Source organism: Numida meleagris, chromosome 8, assembly GCF_002078875.1.
Source record: "Numida meleagris isolate 19003 breed g44 Domestic line chromosome 8, NumMel1.0, whole genome shotgun sequence".
NCBI classification, from domain to species: domain Eukaryota; kingdom Metazoa; phylum Chordata; class Aves; order Galliformes; family Numididae; genus Numida; species Numida meleagris.
In genome coordinates this window covers 11,468,370-11,494,640 of record NC_034416.1, presented here as the reverse complement: position 1 = coordinate 11,494,640, position 26,271 = coordinate 11,468,370, and the positions used below count along the sequence as shown (strand labels likewise).

The window sequence follows — 26,271 nt, the reverse complement described above, 5'->3', positions numbered from 1 at the left end:
ACAGAGTTGTACACAGCTGGCTGGAGGAGAGACAATCCACCCTGTGAGCAATAAGAGGCTAAGTTTTGTCATGGATTTTTTTTAATTTTATGGAAATACTATTTGTAGCGATCATACAAAATCATGAATGGAAGCCCTGGCATAGCATCTTTACTGTCTCACAGTAAATGACACTGTGGTAATGCAGTCCTGCTATGCGGTGTGATCATATTTTTCTCTCTTCTCTCTTTGCTCCATCTAATTTACCCTCCAGAGTGCACATAATGTCCTCAGAGCTCACAAATTAAGTAAGCTGTTTTAGCAAGGCACAAACCACAGCAGGATTGTCACTATGGCCTTACTCGGTTGTGTTTGGCACACAGACATTCAGACATCTCAGAGTCTTGCACAACCTCAACTACCTCACCGGTGCAGAGTCCTGATGCCAGCATAACATGCTAGAGAAGAAGAAATGATCATAGGTCACAGTGAACTGTGACTCAGAGCATCCCTGTCCACATCAGCTCCTGGTAAGTGAATAGCTCAATTAAGTCATTGCCTATTCCCAGTGAGTTGCTTTTTTTAATGCTAAGCTCCTCTGGAGGCAGAGAAACATGGCATGGGTGTATGTCAGTTACACTGAAACACACAAGCTGGTGCAGGGGTTTGGAACAGAGCCTCTTGGTGAATGATTGGGATTGCTCAATGGGAGCAGGGCACATTTAGAGCTGCCAGGCTAGGTTCTGAAGATAAATGTTAAAACAAAATGCAGGCTGCAGAAGAGATGGGTTGGTCTGTGTAGTGGAAATGCTAAGTTATGGCCTGAACCAGTGATGGAGCACCTGGTGGGAAGGCAGGGCCAACCCAGGGGAGCTCAGGTGCATGAAATGAACCTGAGTGATTGGAAGGGGTGGAGCCAGGATCCACCCCTTCCCAGACCTCATTTAAGGGTTGGCAGAGGAGGTGAGGGTATCTTGCTGGTGATCCCTGCCTACCTGAGGCCGTCTGAAGGTAAACAGCTCTTTTCCTTTATTTGTGTGTCCATGGCTGTTGTGCTGGTGCTTGTCCTCATTTGCTGCAGCTAAAGACTTTGCCACCCTCCTATTATCCCATTTCCATCCCATTATAGCATTGCAGTCTGCCGTCCTCCTAGCTAAGACCACTCTGCAAACTTCAGATCATGTGGTTTCCAGGTGTTTCCTGGCACTAGGTGAAAACCTTTATGTTACATATCAAGGGTGCTAGTGGTTCAAGCCCTAGGTGCATCCAGAACAGATTTCTGCATTGGCACACGGAATTTTGTGGTTCCTCAAGTCAAGGATGAAGGTCAGGTGAGCTGGGACTAGAGCATTTCCTCCTTAGGCTATGGCTTTGGGATGCTTTGAGAGATTAGGCAGACACTGAACTCTCTTCTTTTCTAAAATATCTCCACCAAAAGAGCACACCAGGCTTCCTCCCCTGCTGAGCATCAGAAAGGATGGATGGAAGAACCAGCCCTTCTACGGGGACCCTGAAAATGGTTCTTCAGGCATCTTTTGCTACTCTACAGCTAGACCGTGGGACTGCTTCTCCATGTCTCTTTCCAGATCCTCATTCCTGGCTCTGGATGCATTCTGAATTATTGCTCTTGGCTCCTCAAGTGTGGATCTCTTTTTTTTTTTTTCCAGGCTAACACCTGCATCAATGCCTTCTCCAAATGCCTACTATCTTTTGGCTTCAACAGGACCTGAGTTAGAATGAGAGGCAATGGCTTTTAGTTGCCCCAGGGGAGGTTCAAGTTGGATATTAAGAAAAATTCATTCTCTGAAAGAATGGTGATGCATTGGCAGTGGAGTCACCACTGCTGGAGTTGTTAAAGAAAATGGCAGATATAACACTGAGTGATGTGGTTAGTGGGCATGGTGGTGATGGGTTGGTGGCTGGACTAGATGATCTAAGAGGTCCTTTCCAACCTTAATGATTCCATGATTCTGTGAGTTACTTAATACTCAAGTACATCCCAAGGCTGCAGCACAAGGCTTCCTTTATGCTTAAAGTTAAACCATAAATTGCAGTTACGTCTTGATCAATGAAGGCACATAATATGCCATTAGCACCGTAGCTGGTTCCTAAATCTCCTTCACACTTCTGAGACTTTTTGTTGATGGAGGAAGAATTAGGAGAGAAAGAGCCGAACCATGTTTGTTCCTCATCTGGCACATAGACTTCACAGAGAAACAAAATGGAAATGGAGGACCATCTTGCTTTGCTTTTAGTCAAAACAACTTTACCCCCAGCTGCTCTGATGCTTTGCTTGCACCTGCTTTCTGCAGATCTAGACTTTTGCATGAGTGATTTCCTGCCCTGACCTCAAGCCACCCGCTCATGGGCTTCACTCAGGTTTTTCAGGCTTCCTGTTTTTTTCTTCAAGCTTTCATTTTACCAGCAGTTTCCTGTTCTAAGACTCCTTTGCAACTGAAATCCCACAGTTTATCCTCAGCAAGACGTGGCCGGTAAAGTCTTTGAGCTATTTTCCTTTCACTAACCCTCTCTTCCCTTCTGCCAGCTGCCTGGATTGGCAATGTGAGCCTCTGTGAAAATCTCCAGGTTTCACTGAGATCTTTGAGTATTTCTGGTCCTCTGTAGGAAACAGGGGTTAAGTGGCTTGGCCAGGGGCAGCTGTTCAGTTACACTGGTGGAAAGGATTGTACTTTTTGCATTAATGTGTCAGCCAGCAGTGAGCCCTCCACTGCTTCGGCTTTCCATCAGTTGCCTTTAGCTGCTGCTCAAGTGCTATTACAAATCTATTACTGAGCCTGAAAGCACCAGTGGGTGTAGCGTGGTGCGTCTGGGGGTTGCCATTCTCCCCTCTGGGGGTCAATGCCATCAGAGAGGCTGGAAAACTAATGGGGCTTGAGGAAACCCCATGAGGGATTGCATTCGAAGAGATGCTGTGGCGATGGAATTATTTTAGCAGCAAATTCTTTCTTTTTTTTTTTGTCCCAGCCACAGAAGAAAAGGGTTTTAATAATTGCAGATGTGATTTCAAGCTTCCTGACTCTGTGGCTGAGCTGAAATCCCCATCACTAAGGAAGGGAGTTTTTGGAGGTTCCATTTGTTTCAGTTTGTCACCAAGCGGCTCATAAATTTTGGTAGCAGTGAGTTTCTCTCGCAGAACATTCAAAATGAGTTTTCTGAATATTACTGTTTTCCTCCAGGCTGTTATTTATTTCTAATTCTTACAAAAATATTTGCATTAAATGTAACTTCTTAGCCGTAGCCACTTTGTTTATTTTCTCACCACCAACTCAAGGACCCTAATGTAACTGCTGGTTATTTCCCTGTGTTTATGCAGACATGAATTAACATCTCCTCCCTGATAGTGCTGGATTTGACTTGCAGTGGAAATACCACTCCAAGAGTTCTATGGCTGACAAAAATTACCAGGCAATGAATTGCTTTTAGCTATTACCCTGTTTGATCTACCCATGGACACGGTCCTGTGGCTCAAGATGCTATGCTGACTTGGAACAAAGGCGGAGGTTTCTTTTTGAAGAATTTCCTTGTATTTCCTTATGGAAATAGTTAGCTATCCAGTGCACAGTATATCAGAGCAAATAGCTGTGGGCTGCTCTGGAACCTTACTGTTCTAATTATTTTTTAAATGCTACTTTGACCGTAAGTTTTGACTCTTTAGTCCTTGGAAATGTTAATATATCCAAGTTCCAAAGTGCTATACAGCTACTCCCAGAGCAGAGTCATTCAGATGGCTTCCCATCTCAGTTTGATCATTTATGGGAGCAGCCTGCCCTTGGTTAAGATAGATTTATTCCTGATAAACATATGTGTAACAGATGAGCAATAGGTCTTTGTGTTATTCACTTGTGTCAGTGAATGAATGTGTTGGGCAACGTTTTGGAGCATGGGGAAACATGAGCTCTCCAGGAAAGTGGAATTATATTCCTTTTTTCCAAAGTGAATTAAACGCATAACTTGCTGAGACCTCCCAGGTGATGGTTTGGACTGGGATACAGTTCCATTGTGTGTAGGATACACAGCAGAGTCCTACTTGCCCTAGAAAGAACTTCTCAATTTTGTAACATTAATTAACACATGTTATCTGCAAAACAACAGAGACCCTTGTCCAGGAAACCAGTGTGGGGGGAAATGTATCTCACTAGTGTGCCAGGAGATGTGGGAATCAGCTCTCTGGCCTCTTGTTTCCCAGAAGGAACCACAAGTGCAGTGGAGCTGTTGCATGCACATCTCACCATGGCTTCTCTTTGGAGCTCGCTGGAAAAAGAGGTGTTCAACCCACAGAACAAGAGGCTGCTGGAAGCCATTTGTGTCTGGAAGACAGGGAAGAAGAAGAAAATGTCCATTCTCTGTGTAGTGGGTAAGTACCCGAGGGTGGTGAGAGACAGGCTGAGCTGCAAGACCAGGGAGGTTTCATGGAGCTCTCCCTCCACCAGTCAAAGATTACTTTTGTAATCATGTGAATCAAATCTGTTGTTAGAGCTCAGCAACAAACATCTTCTAACACAATGCTTCCTGTGATCTACATGTTTCTGGTTGTGTCATCACTCTACAGCATCTGTGGAGTGGTTAACATAGATTTCTCTTTTTTACAGACTTGCAGGGAAGACACTTTCTTGACCATGAGCTTCTATATAGGACAGCCACCTACTATAGGATTCCTTTCTAACAACATTAGCCACAGTGTTTGGCCTAAATGACATGTTTCAATTCCCTCTGTAGTCAGTGGAGGGCAGGAGGAATATCTCCAAGGGATGATTCAGCCACCCTACAAGCATCATCCAAAAACCATGTGTTGTCCATGTCTCTCTTCTGAAGGTACCTAGATAAGATGGGAGATTTAAATCATAGCCAGAATGAGGTACAGTGAATCCAACCCAGATGAACCAAGATGTGATCGTGAGCTAATTTGCACTGGAACTGATTTTTGATGGGATACCTTAGCGCAGGTACATGGCAGTGATTTTGGGCCCTGTTGTAGGGACTGAAATATGGCATGTAACTATTATAAATCCTGTGGAATTAGGGTCCCATGTTCCTGTCGCCTCTGGATCTTGCTGAAATATTACTTGCTGTTACATACAGCACCATGGCTAGATTTAAAGCTTCTAGAAATTATTGGGAATCTCTCTATTGAATTCAAATTACTCTCTCAGGCCCAAGAGAGAACTTCCAGTATGTAAAATGTTCAATGAAAAGCCTTGTAGCATATCTCCATACTGTGTTCACTGAAGCCACAACTCACAATCAGTGTCTGCCAGTCCACTCACATTGTGCAGTTGTGTACTGGGCTTGTAATAACACTGTGGGGGTTTGTTCTTTTTTTTTCTGTCTCTCATCGCTCAGTGGATGCCTTTAGGCCAATGCAGCCGTTCCTGGTGAAGGTCAAGGTAGACCGAGGAGAGCAGTACAAGATGGCATACAGGTGGCCTTTAGCAGAGCTGAAGCTCGTAGATGGCAAAACTCTCGATCAGGTAAGAATGATTTCCTTTTGTGACAAAGGGCAGAACTGATTGTAGGGGAGAGAAATGAATATGAAACGAGGGAGACGTGCCAGGATCCATAGGGAGACTTGGGTCCTTTGTCCATGCACTTGAGGGAAGAGCTGCAAGAGGGCCTCTTTCCCAACCTAGGACTGAACCAGCCCAAATGATACTAATCTGGGGGAAATAACATCCATAGAAATTTCAAAGCCCTCTGCCTTCCCCCTCACCATTTCCCAGAGTATGGTGAGCTGAGGCCTCTCTGTCTACGTGTGGTTCCTCCATTCTGCTTTGGGATTTCTTGTTCTCCTCTTTCACAGAGATATACGCGCCAAGGAGGCTGGGGCTGAAATGATGTCCTCCCTCCTGAGTCATCCTCTCTTTTTGTTGGGAAAAATCAGGCTAGCTAAATCCTTGAGCAGGGTGAGCAATGAATGGCTGACCATTGCATTGGCAGTTTCCAACCAAATCAGTGGGAAACTGCCCTGGAACTGTAATCTCAGGTGAGGCATTTCCTGAAACTCTTTGCAGCAACCCCAAAACTAAAGAGAGAGAGAGGCTGCAATGCTCTTGCCAGATCTCCAGCACTTGCAGAACACATTGTCAGACTTATGTGTTGATTTCTGTTTACAAAGGTTATTGACAGACATTTGCATAGAGCATTTAAAGATTAAGTGGAGACATTTACTGAAAGAAGTATCATAGAGAGCTGGAGTGTGCATGAGTCTGTGCTTTTAGGGGGACATGAAGTTTTTTGGAAAAGGAAGAATGGACAAGATATTCCCTTTCTGCTGCTAGAATTAGCAGAGTGTTGTTAAAGTTATTATAATTAGTTTTTTATTAATGTGAATGTTCCAGGGGCCTTGATGCAGTGCCTGGGTTTTCACAAGCATAGAAATAAATGAGAAAAAGAACAACTTTCCAGTGCTACATCCAGGGTAAATAAAGTACATCTGCACAGTGTATCTGAAAGGCATATCACACATGCAGGTTTGCAGGGCATCTTGATCCTGTGGTTAGAAATGAACTGATACTTTCAGTGTCTTACATCTCCCTGTGCATGAGGAAATTCGTGCTGTCATCCTGTCTAGTGTGCTTTGGCTGCTGAGGAGTTAGAAGATGCCTCCCAGATTGTCAGTCCTTTCCCCTTTATGAGATACATGGATTGTACCCTATTTCACGGCCTTTGTGTATTTTTCAGTCCCCTCCTACTCAAGAGCTTGTTTGTCCTGATGGCTAAAGCCTTCTTACGACTCCCAGCCTAGATTCCTGCCCACAGCATCTCGTTTCCAGTTGTGCCATGCCTGTCCTCTAGATTACACTGCTCTTTGCAGATGTAATTTTAGATTGCAGTCACCTCCGCTATAAACCTTCCCTTGAAAAGATGAGAGGCAAAGACCTTAAGCTGTGCCAGGGGAGGTTCAGGTTGAATATTAGGGAAAATTTCTTCTCAGAGTGGTGGGCAGAGGAACAGGCTGCATAGGAAGGTCATGAAGTCACTGTCCCTGGGGGTGACCAAGAAAAGCATTGATGTGGCACTGAGGGACATGGTGTAGAGCAGTCACAGGCATGGGTTGATGGTTGGACTAGATAATTTTAGTGATCTTTCCAATCTTAATGATTCTATGATTTCTGTGGGCAGGCTAAACAGACCAACCTCATATTCTGCTCTTCCATGTTGACTCCTCTATTCCATTCATCAGGACTGGAGTCCTCTTCTTTGCCTCTTGTGGGCTGAATTCAGCTTTCTTGAGCACTGGCAGCCAGAACTGTCCCTGTCATTACTAGAATAGAAACTATTCCCAAGCTGAAGCTGCTGCACAAGCACCCAAGGCACGTTGGTATCTCATGGTGGAGATCCCAGCAAGATCCCCATTGCAGCCCAGTGCTCAACTCAGCACAGACTTTGCACAGTGCGTGGCTTGGCAGGTCCATAAAAAATGCAGATAAGGAATTTCAGCGGTCAGCGGTACTGACCCCAGCCCATGGTTCTGATGCTCAGTGCATACAGCAGGGCTTGGTTGTCAGTCTGCTCCACTGTGCTGGGATCCCTGGCACCAGCAAAATCCTGACACTGCAAGTCCAGAGATGCTTAAAGCTATAGCTCCCTTGACCAAAACAATATTAATATTTATGAAGCGATTAACGGCTGTCTCCCTGCTTTAGTAGCTCCTCATAAGGCACGCTATAAACCACACGTGCTGTAAATCCCACCCAGACATCACTGCTCTGCGCCGTTGCAGGGACTGCTGCAGCACTGCAGAGTGTGATGTACTGCTGCAAGGTGTTTAGAAAGCAACCCTTAAAGCATTGTGGGACTGCGTGAATCCTCACAAGCTCTGCGCCTGTTATGATGTTTACTATCAATAATTACAAGCATAGCTTCTGAGTTCTCTAGCAGATGGGATCAGGTTGTGCTGCAGAGCTAATGAGACAGTGCAGGAAGGAGTTTCTTTCTGTGGGATGTTTCTAGTTCAGCAATCACCCTTCTCTCCACACACACATATCATGTAGAGGCAAATGAATGGCTGTAGTTCGCCATCTGTAAGAGTACATCCTTTGGGCATACATATAGAGACATTGACCCTTATATGGATGAAAACCACATGGAAAAATATTAAGGAGGGTGTTCTTCCAGCAAGAGGTAAAAATGCTCCCATGGTCACTGTGACATGGAAGGGTTTTACTTTCTGGCCATTTAGTAAGGAGAACATACAATTCAAAAGCTGGCCTCAAAGAGTTAGTTCTGCCCTTCCTGAGAGGACATAAGGTCATTGGGAGATCTCAGGTGATGTGTGCATGAGCCATTTGAAAATCAGGGACGGTAGATCCTTCAAGGGTTGTTAAACACAGTGATGTGGATACAACCTCTGGCTCAGCGAGCTGCTAGGTCATGGGCTGCTGGAGGCTGCTAGGGAATCCTGAAGGCAGTATAACTCTGGATTTGGCCATTGAATGCTTTTCTCCCAAGCATCTGCTAGTGGCCACTGTCAAAATTCATCAGGGTTAATCCACCAAAACCTGCAGTGAGACGTGAGAGACTTATGCAATATGAAGGGAAATCAGGGTGCTGCAGCAGGATACCAGGGCTGGTTGAGTGCTTGGTCTGACCTATTCTGAGTGTCTTGGTATGCCTTTCCAGAGTCAGAATTACTATACATGCTGCTATTTGCAGTGCTTTTATCATGCCTGTGGTTATTTGCAAATTGCCATAACCATCCAGTGGTAGATTCCATGATTCTATGATTCTGTATGTGTTTTTCCTCCTAGTGCACAAGGTGTTTTAACAACTGTCAGTACTGCCATTAAAATGGACTGTAACCTGTGTTAAGTGTATGTGATCAGGTAAATGGCATCTAATTGCTGAGGTAATTAATTATTTACATCTAGGCGAACTTGGATTTTGACCTGCAGTTTGATAAGATTTACAAGTGGACTGCTAGCAGCTTCGACGAGAAGAAAACCTTTATCAGATGCCTGTGGAAGCTGAACCACCGATTTCTTTCCAGTGCTATCACATTTGTGAATGTCCAATTCTGTTCTGTGGAAGGTAATTCATTTCCTTGTCACAAGTAGAGCGTTCATTTTAATTTGTTTTTTTATCATCATCACTACACACCTTTATCACTGATCCTTGTATGCTTTTGACTTCTAGTGATTTTGGATGGCCTCTCAAATATGCTGCCTGCACTCTGGGTTGGGTAAACTGAGCAGAGAAGTGTTACTAGCAACAGCCCAGGGGGAGACTGGCTGCCTACCTGGCAACGCTCCCCAGTAGGACATCAAGAAATACAGACACAAACATCAGTTTTAGTGTGCAGTCCACAACTACCAGTACAGCTGATAGGAATAAGCCTATTTATCCCTGAAATTTGTTTCAAATTTGTATAACATGTCAACACATTCCTACGCAGAGTCCTAGAGAGGTGAGCAAGGAAAAACCACAGCCAGAACTGAAATTAAATGCCAGATGTCCATTTTTTCCTTTAGGAAGTTGGCTTCATCCCATCCACTGTACTATTCTTATTCTATGCTATGATGTTATTCTAGCAGACTGAGACTGCTGGTTTCATGTCACTTGTAACACCAGACTGGACTTAGTGAGGCCCCAGTGACAACAGGGCTAATGAAATGGCAGAATGAGAAGGCTTTGGCCATATCCACATCTTCTCTTGTCCACATAGGGAGACAAAGGCTGCAGGAGGACAGGAGGGATGTTGCAGAGACTGAGAACCAGGAGGAGCTCAGTGTGTACCAGGAGATGACACCAAAGGAAGCTGCTGATGTCTTGAAGCTAATGGAGGAGCACGAGCCCCTTGTAAACAACTCCATAGCCTTTGCAGAGCAGCTAAGCAGGGATCTTCATGTGCTGGATGAGGTGAGGGACAAGGGCTGTGATTCAACAGGGGGAAATAAAGGGTGCCTAACCTGAAGGAGCACTGGGTTGGGTCACTGGGTATTGACAACTCCTTCATTTGCTAGAAGCACTCAACCCAGAAGTCATCTCGATGCCCCAAAAGACATCCCACAGAGGAGTCAGAAGGACATCTGTGATTCACTATGAATGAGTCACAGAATGGCTTGGGTTGGAAGGGACATCAAAGACCGTCTATTTCCACCCTCCTGTCATAGACAGGGCTGCCACACACTGGATCAGGGACCAGGGCCCCATCCCACCTGGCCTGGAGCACCACCAGGGATGGGGCACCCACAGCTCTCTGGGCAGCAGTGCCAGGGCCTCACCGCCCTCTGAGTGAAGAATTTCCTCCTAATTGAGGAAATATTCTAAAACATACTAGAAACCACAAGCTCTAAACTCAACCTCCTTCAGCTCCAATAGTTGTTGTATTCCCCATTTGTGTCTCTGTATGACTTATGCTTGGAAACTTAAGTAGTTAATCTGGAAAATGGAACTCCTGATGTCTGTTCCTGCTTGCTCTGCTGCAGGCATTTTGTGACTCCATTTCCCAGCTGTAAAATACGCTTTGAGGGCAGCTAATAAAACACTGTTAACTTCTTTGAGATGAAAGGCACTGTTGAATACATTACTTTAATGCCCTCTAATGAATAAACATTGCTTATTTTTAATACAAGTTAATTAATGAGATGTTTCTATTTCTAAAGCTTAATCTATGATATTGAGGGTAATTAATACCAGCAAGTTAGGCTAGCACATGCATATATTTAAACATTTTTCCCCCCACATCCCAGTGATAACACCTTGTGCTTCTGTTCCATCACTAATCAGCCTCCACTAGCCCAGCTCTTCTGGGGACTGTGAAACACTGTACCCATGTTCAGAGAGCTCTTACTGGCTTTTGGGGGAAGGAGAGCACAGCTGGGCACCTGAGAGGCCCGATTCTCAGCTTGGTACACCTACGTACTCGTGGGATCCCAGCGTGTATCTGCCAGCAATGTTATTTGCTGTCCAGAAGGAGCATGGTACTGCTGCCCAAGTGGAGAAGCTCTGTGGGCTCTTCTGCCAGCAATGTCACCATGATGCTCTGCCACCTCCTGTAGCTCCATTAAGCCCTAATGAGATAATCCAAAGGCAGAGTGGTGTCAGGATGGCAGGAGGGTTATGGCTGGGATTGAGGAGCATTTAATACAATGTGAGCATCCCCGGTGTGTGGCTAGAAGGCAGCAGTCTGGCAGTGGGACTGTTTTCTCCCTTGTAAATCCTTGTGTTGGGCGAAGGGAGCATTTGCTTAACATTGTTGCTTTCTGAGCTGTATTGTGGACCAGCAAGCTCCGCTTCCAAGACCCCGCTGGAGGCTTCAGAATGGCTTGCACACATTCCAGCAGCACTTGTGATGCTCCAGTTTCTTGCATGTACTGCCTCTAGACCTGGAGCTCATCTTATCCCAGTAGCAATGCAGTAGGAGTTTGAAGAAGAGAAACCTCTTGACAGTGATTGTAGATGCTCGACATCTGCTGTGGAGGAAATCTGCTTTCAGACACATTCCTAATCCAATGCAAGGGTAGGCAACCTGATTCAGAAGGAGACAAGACTTTGCTTCTCTCCTTCCTAGCATTTTCCATCTGAAAGCTGAGTGTGGGGAGTACTGAGGGTTGCAGATGCATCTGTTGCTGGTCTTCATTTAATTAAAAAAAAAACAAACACATCAGATAATTGAAATATCTGAAGAGACAAACTCCTTTAAAAGTCTTACTGATGGAGAGAGAAATAGCAGTCTCCCATGCTTGTGTCTGTGATATCCTGCCTGGTACTTGGGCCTTGAAAATGATGTAATTAATATTTGAAAGTGGATAATGTTTAGTGGAGCTTAACAACAACAATTAACACATGGTTACAATTCTACCATCCATTGAGAGGCCTCTGGCGGCAAACAGTGCCTTCAGTTTCCATATTAGAGACATACATGTGCACATGCACATATCCATCAGGATATTTGGCTCTGAGCTGGTGCTGGCACTGAAGCCCTCTGTTTCTCCTTTTCCCAGGCCAACCTTCAGGCCATCATCTCTTCTGAGAAGCAGGTGACACAGCTGATGAGCTCCATTGATGAGGCACTGGCAGAGGTGGCCAGAGTGGAGGAGACCTTGCAGATCTATGATGAGCTGCTAGGGAGTGTGAAGCAGCAGATGGACCACATCCACCAGGAGAACTCCTTGCTGCATCACATCACATCTAACAAGGCGAAACTGACGGATGAGATTCTTTTCCTCACGGTATGTGGGTTTGCAGTGTCTTTTTGTTGAATCTATTACAGAAAATCTCCAAGAACCTAAAGCACTCTGAAAACTGTCTGTAAAAGCTATAGAACTTCTCTGGCCTAGAATTGAGAGACATTGTCTTGTTAATATAAGGACAGCCACCCTCCTGGGATGGACTGCTCCAGTCCTGGAGGTGTTCAAGGCCAGGCTAGATGGAGCCCTGGGCAGCCTGAGGCAGTGATTAGCAACCCTGTCTGCAGCAGGGGATTGGAGCTAGATAATATTTAATGTCTCCTCCTATCTAAGCCATGCTATGATCCTATGAGTTCAGGTAGGCTGCAGCAATCATGGTGCACAATGCAACCACTATGGTCTCGTGCTTTTGAGGCTCCCTTTTCATGGGCAAGGTGAACCTAACTCTATGTAATGCCATATGGGAAGGCAAGTTACTTACAAAAGTGATGTACGATAAATGCAGGAACCGTGCTGTGATAGCACAGCTAGTCCTAACTTCCACCTTGATACCACTGACATTTCTATTTCTTAGTTGCTGCATTTTTCTTAGCATTTCCTTTCTCCCCCCTTGCACCTGGCTGCCAATAGTGATACCAGAGGTATTCCTTTTGAAACCCATGCTGAGACCTTTTTGATGGGGACAGAGCAGCAGGCTACTTGACGGACAAATGTGGCCTGGCAGCTGAAGGCAGCACTTGGCTCTTTCAAGCCAACAGCCTTCCAGGTGGGATGGAAGGGATGAGAAGCTGGATGTGCTTGCACCTGCTCTCTTCTGGCTTCTTTTCAGACCCACCTCGACCTTGGCAAGGAGCATTGCGAGGCCCTGAGCTGTGCAGATCTTTCCAGCCCCAGTGGAGTGGAAGCCTGTATTGCTGCAGCAGAGGCATTATCTGCCTGCATGAGCATCCAGATACAGTCTGGTAAGGCTAGGCAGAGATTTGTGTCTGCAAAGGGCAGAGATGTCAGCTTATCCCTGAGTGCTTTGCTTTTTTGCCTGGTGGGAAGAAGATTGGCTTAATTCCTGGAGGAACCCAGTCTGTGCTGCCAATGGCTGAGCTGGTGCACCCATGCTATACCAGCAGGTCTGCAGGCATCTACTGGTGGGCTTGAGCACTAGTTGATCCAGTTAATACTAAATTTGAGGCAAGCTCAATGGCAAGCTTTAGTATGGTTCCTCTGAATGGCTGGGTGTAAGGCATTATTGTATGCTGTCTGTGTGCAACAGCTCAACTGGTCTGAGAGTTCGTAAAGAAATTAGTGGAAAGATTTAGAAATTGTGGTATCTTAGGGTAAACCAGTAGTCCATACCTGAGCACAGAAAAATGATCTTTCTTTGTAGCAATGTCCACTGGGTTAGTGGTGGAGAGCTGTTAGGTACAGGACTTGGTCTGGGAATGAAACTCTATGCCTTTTTTTCTGGGGAGGCTGGGTTTTGTCCTTGACTGTGCCCAGATGAATGATTTGCAGTCCTGTTCTTAAATTTAAACTCCCTCCTTGTGTCTCTTTGCGTGGTACCACAGCAAACCTTCCCTCTGTTGGCTTTTGCATTGGGTGCTTGCATTCACCCCAGAACTTGAAGTACACTTTTATATGTCAGAGTGCTGAGTGATGCTGGTCTGCAGCTGCAGCCCACGCCACTCTGTGCGACAGCACCTCTCCTGTTTCACCTCAAGGTTATCGGAAGCTACAGGCTGTGGCTGAGCAGCTGATCATGTTTGAAACACTCAAGCAGAACTTCGAAAACCGCTTCATCGGTCACATTATGAACATCTTTGAGAAACAGGTGGGCTTCACTCTTCACACAGCAGCTTAAAATGTACTTCTCAAACATATTCAGAACTGGCAATCAAAGAATTATGAAGCAATTATTTTCCAGAGCTTTCCAAAGCTGTTCTACTCAACACTTTCTGCCATTCCCATTGCTTCAGGGCAATGCTCAGATTCCTGCTCTCACACAGCCCATGGATGAGCTGTCTGCACCAAGCCATGGACTCCAGCATGAGGAGCTGATGCCCTACGCTCCACTCATGGCCTGGCTGAGGAATGCCAACCCAGTGCTGTTCTGTGACCTCCCCAAGGTATGGCTGAAATACTGATTGAGTTCCTGGTTTGCAGAATAAATCAGCCAGATGGGTTCACTCATGGTGGGAGATTGGTTTCTCCAACCCCATCCTGCCCGTGAGCTCCCAGCAACTGGCACTTCTGGGAAAGAATCCAGCCAGTTTGTCCACCTGATTGTCCACCTGTATGTGCGTGCTTAAGAGAAAATAACATGGGACTTGGTAATAGATAATGTAGTTAAGAAAAATATTTGAAATTCCAAAACTTAGTCTTTTTTCTTGTCATCTGACATTCCTCTACTGAATGTGCATGATAGCAATGAAATGAATGCAGCACACTCTGTATTTTCATTCAACAGTGCTTTATTCCTAGGGTTCTGGGAAGCCCTTCAAGTCCTTGGCATCTTCTGTTAATATGGACTTTGTTAAGTGAATGAGAGTTCTTTGTACATCACTGAGGTTTGGTTTTCATTTTTCATGCTGGCTCTTGCCTTTCCAAAGGACTTACACACTGAGATCAGCAGGTCTGTTTCAGTTTCCATCTGCTGACTTTTGCTTTAGAAAAATCTGAAGAAGAAACTCTGAAATGGGAGCTGTTCTGAAAATCCCTGTGTCTCTCTTGTCTTTCCAGGTCTATGCCCAGAACCTCAGCAGACTGTATGACAGGGAAATCAAAGCCTTTTTTGAACAGGCCAAAATCCTCTTAATGGGAAGAAGGAAGGGAAGTAAGTGATTTTCAAATATGATCTTTGTACTGCTAAGTGGTGATTTATTTGTAATCATCCCTCATCACGGGTGTTCCTGTGCCATGAATTTACCTTCTCCTCTATGGGCCTGCAGCTGGCAGGATGCGACAAAGCTGGCTCTGGTTTGCACCAGGCAGCCTTTATGTGAACAGTGGCCCTATGTATTATTCAGCATCACTTAGCTACTTCCCAGAGCTGTAGCTTCTGCGTATCTTCCCTTTTCAGGGCTCACAAATGATGCATGAGTGGCTGAGATAAGCCATTCTATGATTCTGTGGTGGCATGGGTTGGAAGGGATCTCAAAGATCACCCAGTTCCAACCCCCCACCAAGAATGTCTAATGTCCTGAGAAGTCATTAGCAGTGGAAGCATAGGGGTGCCCAGCTAATGCCTGGTCTGTATTTCATGCAAGCAGAGTTGCTCAGACACTTCTCCCTGCAAAGAGATGGCACCAGGCCTGTCCCTGAAGACACGAATGTATTCATAGCAATATTATTGAGAACAAAATGATTTCATAGCGAGCCAACTGTGGGGCTGTGTTGTCCCAAGGTGCTCATTTCAACAGGAATGCTTGCATTTGACTCAAAATATTCCAGTCAGGTTTTTCTGAAGATAAAAAGAGAAACTGATCTGTCTCCTCTGGAAGTTTTTGATTGCACAGAAATCACATTTTCCTTCAGAAAAACAAAGCACTGTAATGGAAAGTTCCATGCCAGTTTGGCCCAGCTTGAATGTCAAAACCCACTTCGCGTGCTATGTTTAGTCCATCAGAGTGCTTGCCTGGCTTCTTCCAGCCCTGCACCTACTCCATCACTTGTCTCCAGGCCCCAGGGGACATACTGTGCACATTGGCTGGAGCTGGAGGTCAAAGCCTGGGGAAGGCAAGAGAGCTGCTGTCTGAAGGAGTCATCCAAGGGCTCTGTCTTCCTGCAGTGGTATGACCAACTGCAGTCCTCCTAGAGTGACATCACTGCACTGGGGTGATAAGGAACTTGTCCTAGGCTTGATGCTGCATCCCTGTGGCTGGAAGCATTTGGCATTGTTCTGTTCTGCATCACGAACAATAGCTTCCATTTGGCAATAGTGGACCCAGCTGCTAGTTATGCTCATCCCCCTCCTGCACCCCAGTACATCCCCAGTGCCTCCCAGTCCAGGCTGCAATGTCCAGATGCCAGTCAGTGGTAAAAATAGGAGGTTGTGGTGAGATGGAGGTTGGCCTCTTCTTCCAGGTAACTGACAGTAAGAGAGTTAATGGCTTTAAGTTGTTCTAGGGGAGGTTCGGGGTAGATATTAGGGAATATAAGACTATATCCTCAGAAGGAGTGGTGAGATACTGGCACGGGCTGCCCAGGGAGGTGGTGGAGTCACCATCCCTGGTGGTGTTCAAGAAGAGGGTCGATGTGGCACCAAAGGACATGGTTAGTGGGCATGTGGGGAGGGGTTGGTGGTTGCACTTGATGATCTTAGAGATCTTTTTCAATCTTAATGATTCTATGATTTTCTTACATGGTCAGATACTAATCCTTAAGTTTTCCATTTCGAAATCTTGCAAGAAACCGAAAATGAACACCTAAAGGAAAACTTTTTGTAGTCACTGGTAACCTATTTTTCCATGCCTATCTATGAAGCTGAGAGAGACTATTATCACTAGACTGAAAAAAAAAACCAAACCAATCCAAAGACAACCTCTCCCCTCTCCCCCCCAAAAAAGACCCCAACCAACTAAATGTAAAAAAGATCAAGAACTCTCCAGCAGAAGAAGAATAACATGATAAAAAGCATTAAAACATAAGATGTATGGTGAAAGTCAATAGGACATTGCTATTCCCTTTGTAATTTAAAAGCAAGATAACAGGCAATAAAATAAAAGGGATAGTGTGCAAACTGGTGGTGGAAAATAATTGGTGTGCAGTGCTGTTAACCTGCTGTACTTATTGCTGTGAACTGTCACTGATGCTGGAGGATGCAGGAAAGCCTATAGCCAGAAGATAACAGGAAAATAAAATGAGTCTGTAGTAATCATCCCAGGATAATTCTGATATGGACTTTCTGAAAAAGGAGAGCATTTCATACAAGCTGTAAAGGAAGACAATTTTGCAACAAGTCTGTTGCAACCTACTCTGTCATTCCGATCATCACTCCTGGAAGCCTGGCAGGTAGGGTGTAGAATCATGCAATGGCTTGTGTTGGAGGGGACCTTAAAGATCATCGAGCTCCAAGCCCCTGCCACGGGCAGGGTTGCAAACCACCAGATCAGACTCTTTTTTTGCTTTAAAAGGAGGAATTCCTGATAAGAGATAATGAATAGACAGGCAGCAAGCAGCCCAGGGAATTGGTAGTGGGAAAGCGAACTTCTCTGTGGTCTGTAAGATAACGTGTCCAAGCCATATTTCCTGAAGAAGGGTGATTGCTTTCATTTAAATAGAAGGAAATAACCAAGATTGTATACAGTACAGAGAGGCCCCGGTGCCTATCTACAAAGTGATTCATAGGCTCTGAGCAAGGGACCTCAATCCTACTGGGCAACAGGAGAAAATCAACTCCCGTTTGTCTCCTAGGCATTAAATGGGGAACGCTGCAGGTGCGGAGATGGCCTGGCTATTAAGGAGGCCCTTTATGAAGCCAGATTTCTTAAATAAAGAGACCAGAGGGCATGCATTGCAGCCTGCCTAATAACCTTTTGTGAATGTGAAACCTGTTATCTGCTCTCACTACTTTGTCCTCTTCTACTAGCCCCATAAAGCAAGAGTTATTAAAATACCAGGAGAAACTCCAGTGTCTGAAACCCACTGAGGCAAGGGGAGGCCATGTGGATGTCTACAGCCCTGTTATTATATATATGTTATTATAATCATTATATTCCAAAGGTGACGTTGCCATCTGCCTGCTTGGTGGTGTTGCTGATGTCAGGCTTCAGGATTCTCAGTTTTCCATCCCAATTGGCTTGCTCTAGCTCTCAGTGCCTCTTTCTTTCTGCTCATTTCTTGGGTTGTTTCTTTGCTTTGTAAGGGAAAAATTGTGTTGATCACTTCTAAATATACCACCTGATGATTTGCGGTCTTGTTTTGGTATTTGAAGAGAGTTTAGAAGGTAAACACCAAGCTCTTTATAATTAATTGTGAGTCACTAATCAAATCTTCTCATTTCCCCATTCCCTTTTCCACACTAAAGCTCATAGGCTTGTAAATCTATTTCCTATTTGCTGTGGGAAGATATTTTTTTTCCTGGTTTTGCCACTTCCCAGTGAGTGAAACGATCACCTCCCATTGCGTAAGAGTAGGAAAAGGATTATGAAGCAGCTCATTAATTTTCCCCATGGTTTTTGCAAGGATGAGGTGATGAGCAGAGTTGTATCATCTCTCACCCTTGCTCACTGTGTAGGACATCTGACAAATCCTATGCAAAGGTAAAAGCCCTGCAGGTATTGGCTCAAATAAGGATATTTTAGATATTACAGAAAATCAAGAGCTGGCCTGAGTCACCCAGCACCTCTGGGGAGAGTGGAATGAAACCAAGTTTTAGAATTAATTAGAAAATACTAGGGACATTTTGCTATTCATTTCCTTCATTGGATTTAATGATGGTTTTTATGCACACTTCAAAGAAATTTTTCAACTTTTCAACTTAGACCAGGCAGCCAAAGAAAATGTTGCGATGAAAACTGGTAGTGTTTGAAACGTGTATTAATTTCGAGATGAACTTTCATGACTGTAAAAAGCAACTTGCTGAAAAAGCCAACTGTCCTCTTCAGGGGTATTTTGTGACTGGCAATTTACAATCATATAATCAATCAAAATAAGCAACAAACATTTCTCTTGAAACTCCTGCAGGTGTGTCTGCTGATTTATGCTGTTATTTCCCAGGATTTTTTACTCTCCAGGCCACAAGAGTTGGTACTAAACCCTAAATTGCAAAAGGGAGATGTTCACAGGGAAGCAAGAAGAAAGTAATGAAAGAGAAGCAAATGAGAAGGTAGACTTGAGAAAGAAAAAAGAAGAGCAAAACTGCATATCTGGATCTGACAAAAATCAGATAGGAAAAGGCCAAATTACACAAAAGATTTTTATTAAAAAAAATTTCAGTCCATTAAAGTGATTAGAGGCACTGAGATGTGCAACCAGCCACCAACACAACACATTTGTTGCAGGTCTCCAGGAAGGCTTGGAGAAGCCAGCAGGGATGGGGAGTAGACAGCACCCACGGTGGAGCCTCCCAGGGAGCAGAGAAGGTCAGGAGGACATACTGAACAAAGGCAATGTCATCAAGGTAAGAAGATGAGCTTCTCTAAATGGTTCACGTGTCCCATGGGGACTATGCCCAGTGCTGCAGCCCATCCTCGGGGAGACGATGGAGTCATGGTCCCTGGAGGTGTTAAAGAAACGTGGAGATGTGGCACTTATGGACATGGGTTAGTGGGCAATACTGGTGGTAGGTGGATGGTTAGACTAGATGATCTTAGAGATCATTTCCAACCTTAATGATTCTATGATTCCAGGGTCCATTCTCCAGCACTGTGTACCTAGAGCAGAGATGTTCTGCACCACTGACACCTCTCCATGTGGTGGCTTAGATGTCACTTGAGGTGGACATGGACATCTGTCTCAGAATCCTGTGTGTTGGAAGGGATTTCTAACATGCCTGATGGTTTCTAAGCAGATCTTGGAGCAGGTGCTGAGAGAGCTACGACCCCTTTGCATCGCAGAGCAGCTCTTCATTGAAAAATTCTTCCAGCTGGGCCAGAACTCTGTGGAGCTGCAGAAGCTGGAGGTAAGCTATGTCCTTGCCAGTCCCACTGGCCAGTCCTCCCCGCAGTGTGATACAAGCCCCAGCAGGCACAATGGGATGGCTCTTCATAACTGAGCAATCCCGGGCTCTTGTCCTCTAGGAGCAGTCAGTGGCATCAGCATTCAGTAGGGAAGAAGATCAAGATCTCTTAAAGACAAAGGAGAATTGATTTTAATTGATGGCTTCAGCAAAATCATGGCATTTCAAAGTATTGAGTGTAGGGCTGCAATACAAGGCAGCAGAACTTTTGCTGAAATGAAAACCAGTTCTCAAGCTTTCCTCTGGAGGAATGGGAAAACAATCATCTCTTCTATCTCATTCTTCATTTCAGGAAGAAGAAAGCACGGCATCTCCAGACGATCCTGCTTGTGCCAAGATATCGAGCCAGTACGTGGGTGATGAGATTCATTGCGCTGGTGTGGGCATGGGGCAGAGACTACTCAGCAATGGATGGATGGATTTTTGTTGTCATTGTTGGCCATCCTGATTTCAACAGAGTGGTCTCAGGTTCACGCCCTAGACAGCAATAACTGGAAAGCATCATAGCTGGACATGCAGAGAAACTGAGGTCTTCTCCACAGGGCAGTGGCTCTGCATCAGGGTGGGTCAGGAAAGTGAGGTTTCATGGAAAAGCTCTACATTTTGATCAATTTTAGTTCCTTATTAGCAAGATTGTAAACAGAAAACATACTATGAAACCAAAATGTCAGCATAAAAACACTAAAACTCTTCCTTAGAACCTCAAAACAGAACAATTCTATGTCCTCCCACAGGCAGAGATGTGGAAGAGCTCAAGGATGACCAAAGCATAAACAGGCTGTGAGACAGAAGGCTGTATTTTTCTTTTCTTTAGCTTTGCTCATTCCTCTCTGGTTGGCCACAGTGCCAATGCTCCTCCCTGTTTAATTGCATACTTTTTCTTCTTAAGCCTAGAGGAACAGACAGCCCAGCTGCTGAGTGAGATCTTCAGTTCTCTGGACCCGGAGCTGAGATGCTTTCTAGACGTCTGCAACAAGGCTCACCCATTCAGCTGTCTGCAGGTCCTGGTTACCCTGAATGACTGCATCTTTGAGATGTGGGGGAAGACCTCAGCTCTTCCCTCATCCTTCCTCAACACTGTTCTGGGCAACGTGCTGCTCCTGGCCAAGAGCAGCTTCAACAAATGCATTGTGAGTGTCGGTAAAAGTCAGTTAGGTAGAAATGAGTGATGTTTGACTTTCTCCATGATCTTCTGAACTTCTGACATGAGCTCTTCTGAAGGCAGTGCTGGTTTATAGCAAGCAGGGATCTGGTTCTGTGGTTTTGGGTGAACTTAGCCCAAGTTGTTTGAGAGAGGTGGGGGGACCATAAACCAAAAAAACACACGTGCCTCCTCTTATCAGGGTGAGAAAACTGAAGGGGTTTTCCCTATATGCAGCTTTTGGAAGGTTGTCATATTGAAGGTAGAATGTCAAATTGCTCTTCTCTCTTACTGGCACAGCAGAACCTGATCAAGGGCCAAGCACTAGGGAGGAGAAAGTGGAGTGATCAAGAACCACTCAGAACTGGCTGAGAAACCTGGCCCTGAGTATACTGAGGTCAAGGGAAGACGTGTTGACATCAAGGGCATTTCTGCCAGGAGGTGGAGCAGCAAGTCTGCTCCTAAACCATTCTGAGAAGTGCCAAAAATAGCAGTGGAGCTTTGCTCTTGGGGCTGTGGGTGTGTGGGAGATGGCAGGCTGTGTCCAAGCAAAGAACCACATAGCCTAAGAGACTGACTGTACCAGCTCCAGGAAAGCTAGGAGTGTCTTCCTATAGACACTCATGAAGACAGGCTGTTGCAGTAAGCCCAGATTTGTAAATAGAGAAAGCAGTACACAACTGACTGGTTTGCTTGTTTTCTGGCCTGTTTTGTAACCTGCCGTAGGATGACCATGTCAGACCTGAGCATGTGATGTTCTGTGTATTGCTGCCAGGGGACTTTGTGCAAAGAGATTGAGGAAGCAAAGGTGCCCAGCAAGCTGAAGGTCGGGATCCTGCCCTCTGTGAGCCGCTTTGAGGAGTTTGTGAATTTTTCGGAGGCAGTGTTCAGGACAGCTCAGCGCAGAGTAGAGCTGGACAAGGCACACCTCAGATTGGCTGACAGTGTCTTCAGCAACAGTGAGTACAAAGATTGGTGGCAAACATAAAGCTGCAGCCTCAGCAGTCACCAGCTGAGCTACCAGAGCAGGGTACATGCAGGCTACCTGCATGGGCCAGTGCTTCTGTATTTCTCATCCCTCCTGACCTATCCTATAGGGTTTTCTCTCCATACCCAATTTGTCCCTTCTTTTAAGTCAATAGCCTGTCCTCAGCAAACCTGAAAGTGAACACAGATATGGTCATGATGGAAAACTTCCACCACGTTCACTGCTTCCTGTGCCAAAAGAAGATCCAGTGCCTGGAGGGCAAGAAGAGAGAAGCCAAGCAGAGGTATAGTGAGCACATGGAGAAATACGTCATCAGGTACCTGGGACAGCCACTGGAGAAACTCAATGTGAGTATAGAATAAACGGACCCTTGCCCAAATCTCAAAGGGTCACTGCAATTCTAAAAGTTATGAATCCACTGAGAAGGGTCCAAAGGAGAGAAATAGCGAAAGAAAATACAGAAAGCATGACTTAGGATGGAATGGAGGTTGTTTGCGACAGAGATTAGTAAAGGGTTAAAAAATATATAGTTTTAAGAGATGCATTGTAAGCTTAAGGGAGCAACTCATCTATGACCACAATGAACAGTACAAGAAGTCATGAGCTGAAATTCCCATGCCTCCTCTGACCACTTACTGCTGATCCTTATGGTACAGCTCAGTGCCAGCTTCCCTTGGAAGAACAAGGGACCAGCTGAGGCCAGCTCAGAAGCCCCTCTGCAACACATGGCCTCGGTGCAAGGCCCTGTTGTGCTCCCACTTCGGTTGCGTGCCTATGTCTGGCAGATGATGGTTCCTTTTTTACACGGCTGCCTGGGCCAATAAGTCTAGCCCAGCTTCATGCTTCCTGAATGGCTGCTTTGTTAACTGAGCTAAAAGCATTTAGCTTTGCTAATTCAGGCATCTCCCTTCCTTTGAGACAGCAGCTGCTCCCAAGACCCATCCTTGCTCTGCTCCTCCACGACCTGCTCACATCTCAGTTTGAATTATTTATAGGGCCTGTTCCTTTCAATTTGTTTCCAGTCTTTGCTGTCAAACACCTTGTAGGTTTGACTGAAAGATCTGTTCGGCATCTCGTGCTACCTTCAGCACTGATATGTCGATAGCTTCAAATCCTTCCTCTCTGAGAGTAAGTACAATTTCATTGCTCAAAGTAACATGTGAGGGTGCTTTGTGCACTGCTCAGACACCCGGTATCGCTATCTCTTAAAGCTTACATAGCTCGTCAAGCTTGAGCTCAATCCACTAACACAGAGATACTGCAAAGTCACCTATGTAATCTGGGATCATATGCCTGTTTGTGAAAAGAATTCATGTTTAGGAATTTCTTTCTCCCTGAAAATCCTTATGATTTAGTGCATCTCTCCACTACAAACTGCAGCAGAAATACTCAAGGCAGCATACAGCTTACTCAGTGTATTGTAGATTAAAGGAAGAGTCGATCATCCTCTTTTTAGGTTTTAATAGACCAGATTTGGAATCTTGCATCTAGCTGTGGGGCCCAAGAAGGTAACTGAGAAGAAATAAACAGGTCCATGAGGTATATAGCAGAATGGTGAGAAAACAAATCTGGGGGAAGAAAGAAAGGTTCCAGCTAGATAGGGGGGAAAAAAAAAAAACACCACCAAAAACACTAAGAGGATAACAAAGCATTGAAAAAGTCTGTCCAGGGAGATTTAACAGCCTATTCTTGAAGATTCTTAAAATCTACCTTGTGAAATGCCCAATGCATCCTGGTCTGAAGTCAGTGGTGATCCTGCTTTCAGCAGAGGTTGAACTAGAGACCTCCTGAGGTCCCAATGGGTTCCATGTCAAGGAAAGCACAGGTAGAAAAACCTGTAATTGCACTGAGCAAGCTGAGATTTTGTGGAGCTCCAGTGCTCCTGAAAACTAGCTGAGGTTTGTATTCCTTAGGTTTGGCATAGCCCTGATCTCTTAGAAGCAACAGCCATGCCTCTGGTTGGATATTTTGAAATACCTTTTGAAATACCTCCTTATGCACCAGCCTTTCCTGCTCACACACTGTATTCTGGAAGAATTGAGAAAACTGGAGTTCGCTTTACACTTTAGCAGATTTTCAGATCCCTACCCCATTCATCTCAAAACCTTTCTAGTGAGCAAAGCTGTATAGAGCCCCAAGGAGCACAAGTGATTTTTCAGCAATCCCCTTGCTCCATGGTAATGTAAGCCCCAGGGATCCCATGTGCTGAGCAGGGAAAAAAGGTAGAACTGAAATAATTCCCTAAAGCTTTCCCAATGAGAGAAGCAATCTCTTCATTTCCACTCAGTCATAGAAAGGGAACTGAGGAGAGCAGCCAGGTTTCAGCCCTGGCACAGGAGCCCACCTTAGGGCAGCTTATCAGCGGATGTCTGCTTGCACTTCCAGCACTTCTTTGAAGGAGTGAAAGCCCGCGTTGCTCAGGGGGTGAAAGAAGAGGAGATCAGTTTCCAGCTGGCCTACAGCAAGCAAGAGCTGAGGAAAGTCATTGAAAGATACCCTGGCAAGGAAGTAAAAAGAGCCCTCGAGACCCTCTACAGAAAAATTCACAAGTATCTTTCCCCAGAGGAAAACCTTTTTCCGGTAACTTCAGTGGGGTCTGTGTATGATGTTATGATCTGGGGGGAATTCAGGGCTACAAAGCAGCATCTTCTGGGGATGAAGAGCCTTAGTGCCTTACTCCTGCCTTGTCCTGCCTTAGTGCGGCAGAGCATGCGTGGCTTACCATTCTGCCTCTCTATATAGCTACATAGGCTGATGTTCTGTTTTTCCCTAGGTTGTGTGGCATGCTATGGAGCAGGAGCTACTACGTCAGTACCAAGAATTCGAGGATCTGATCCAGCGCTGTTATGTGGGGTCAGGGATCACCATGGAATTCACTATGGAGGATTTGCTGAGCTACTTCAACTCCATCACTCTGTCCAGCGCATAGAGGCAGAATTTTATGGAGAACAGCTCAGGGATCCTCTCTCTGCATCTGCACCTGTAGGAGGCTAAACTCAAATGTAAAATCATTCTCAGGCTGGAATTTGATATATCAAGCTCCATCTCAGAAATCATTGTTCATCTAGTGAAAAAAAACTCCCAAACCTGAAATTTCCACCAAAGCTAGTGCCACTACTGTGCCTCTTCAACAGACTGTTGCCTAGTGCTGCATATAGCTGAACACTGAAAGCCATCTTCTCTCCAGGAATTCTCTCCTTTTTATTCACCCTTAGATTTCACAGTGGACCCGTGCTGAAGCATGAGGGTTGCAGTGCACCAAGCTACCCAGGTGTATGCAGTGTTATATCCATGCGTCAGAGCATGCACAATTGCTCCACCAATGGGAGTGGAGAAAATGTAACTGTTTTAATTTCTCAGGGAAACTGGTTTGTCAACAAGTGTTGTATTCTACCCCACTTTATTTTGAAACCTCCCATTATAATGTTACTGTTTGATGTTATATTTTTGGTTTTTAAAAATATGCTGGTGACCTGGAAGCCAACATACTATCCAAATATAAAGATAGCCTTATCTATAAAAAACTGAAGACCTTGAACTGCTTGGTGCCTACCATTACTGCGTAGGTCCATGGTAGCACAGGGTCAAGATCCGGGACAACAAGGCCCATAGCCATGCAGAGGCAAATCGAGGTCTGTGCTAGAGACCAACAACTCTACGTTATCTCTCAAAAAGAGTTTTAAGGCCCAGAGCTTCCATTGGCTCCTGGGCCCATACAGGTGGGTAGAAGCCCCAGTGCACTTAAAGGCTATTAGTTCCCTCAAAGACCTGTCTGGCCTTGATGTCAGTATTTCTGGCACCTGTAAGAATTGCTTTAATAAATAGGATTTTTCACATGACAGTGAGGATTGGTAAGTCCATCTATGTAGGTTTGTCCCTCAGTCTGCCAGCCAGCCCCAGTATATGACTGTAGAACCTCTTGATCACACCATCTGGAGCAGACAGGAGAGCAGAAATTACAGAGATAGTTACGTCTTATAGGCTTCAGACCTTTCAAAACTCAATTCTATTTTTGTCTGATTCATTTTTTGTAGATCTCTAACTCTGCCTTTGGCCATGGAGATCCTCCTTGGACAAGTCTTCTTGCAGACCATCAGGCTCCTTTGCTTGTTGCTCTACACTGACTGTTAGCATGATACCTTTAGCACAGAGATTCTTTTACCAGTTGGGTGCACCTGGGAGCTTGCAGTGCTCCCAGGGAAAGCAGTAAGACCGTAGCACACTGCATGGTATAAAATAATCCTGTAGGCAAAGAGTTAAAGAGCAATGTTGATTGCTGCAGGGGAAGGAGGCTGCTGCAGCTGTTTGTTGTGACTTCTCTTAGGGACATTCTTACTGTCTT

At 45.2% G+C, this 26,271-nt stretch overlaps 1 protein-coding gene across 6 annotated transcripts; it reads left to right on the top strand.

The window, feature by feature from the left end:
• Positions 963-24,882, top strand: LOC110403254 (exocyst complex component 1-like). Of its 6 annotated transcripts, XM_021406313.1 has the most exons (19): positions 2,375-2,471; positions 3,314-3,405; positions 4,187-4,354; positions 5,341-5,468; positions 8,868-9,027; positions 9,662-9,855; positions 11,943-12,170; positions 12,958-13,090; positions 13,844-13,953; positions 14,099-14,248; positions 14,862-14,955; positions 19,124-19,242; positions 19,630-19,743; positions 20,093-20,148; positions 20,690-20,930; positions 21,717-21,900; positions 22,077-22,276; positions 24,315-24,509; positions 24,703-24,882. In XM_021406313.1, exons 3-19 carry the CDS (start codon positions 4,231-4,233, stop codon positions 24,856-24,858), a joined length of 2,586 nt encoding a protein of 861 aa, XP_021261988.1. In that variant the 5' UTR covers positions 2,375-2,471; positions 3,314-3,405; positions 4,187-4,230; the 3' UTR covers positions 24,859-24,882. The 6 variants fall into 6 exon arrangements, with proteins under 6 accessions (XP_021261989.1, XP_021261986.1, XP_021261988.1 ...); XM_021406314.1 differs by lacking the exons at positions 2,375-2,471; positions 3,314-3,405 and adding an exon at positions 963-990; XM_021406311.1 differs by lacking the exon at positions 3,314-3,405 and having other exon boundaries at positions 2,364-2,471.

Bases quoted from the DNA above. Each gene is read 5' to 3' on its own strand.
- LOC110403254 (XM_021406309.1), top strand. From the start codon at position 3,476: ATGCTGACTTGGAACAAAGGCGGAG. The intron at 9,028-9,661 runs GTAATTCATTTC...TTGTCCACATAG, and splicing joins CCAATTCTGTTCTGTGGAAG to GGAGACAAAGGCTGCAGGAG. The intron at 14,956-19,123 runs GTAAGTGATTTT...CATTTGTTGCAG, and splicing joins AATGGGAAGAAGGAAGGGAA to GTCTCCAGGAAGGCTTGGAG.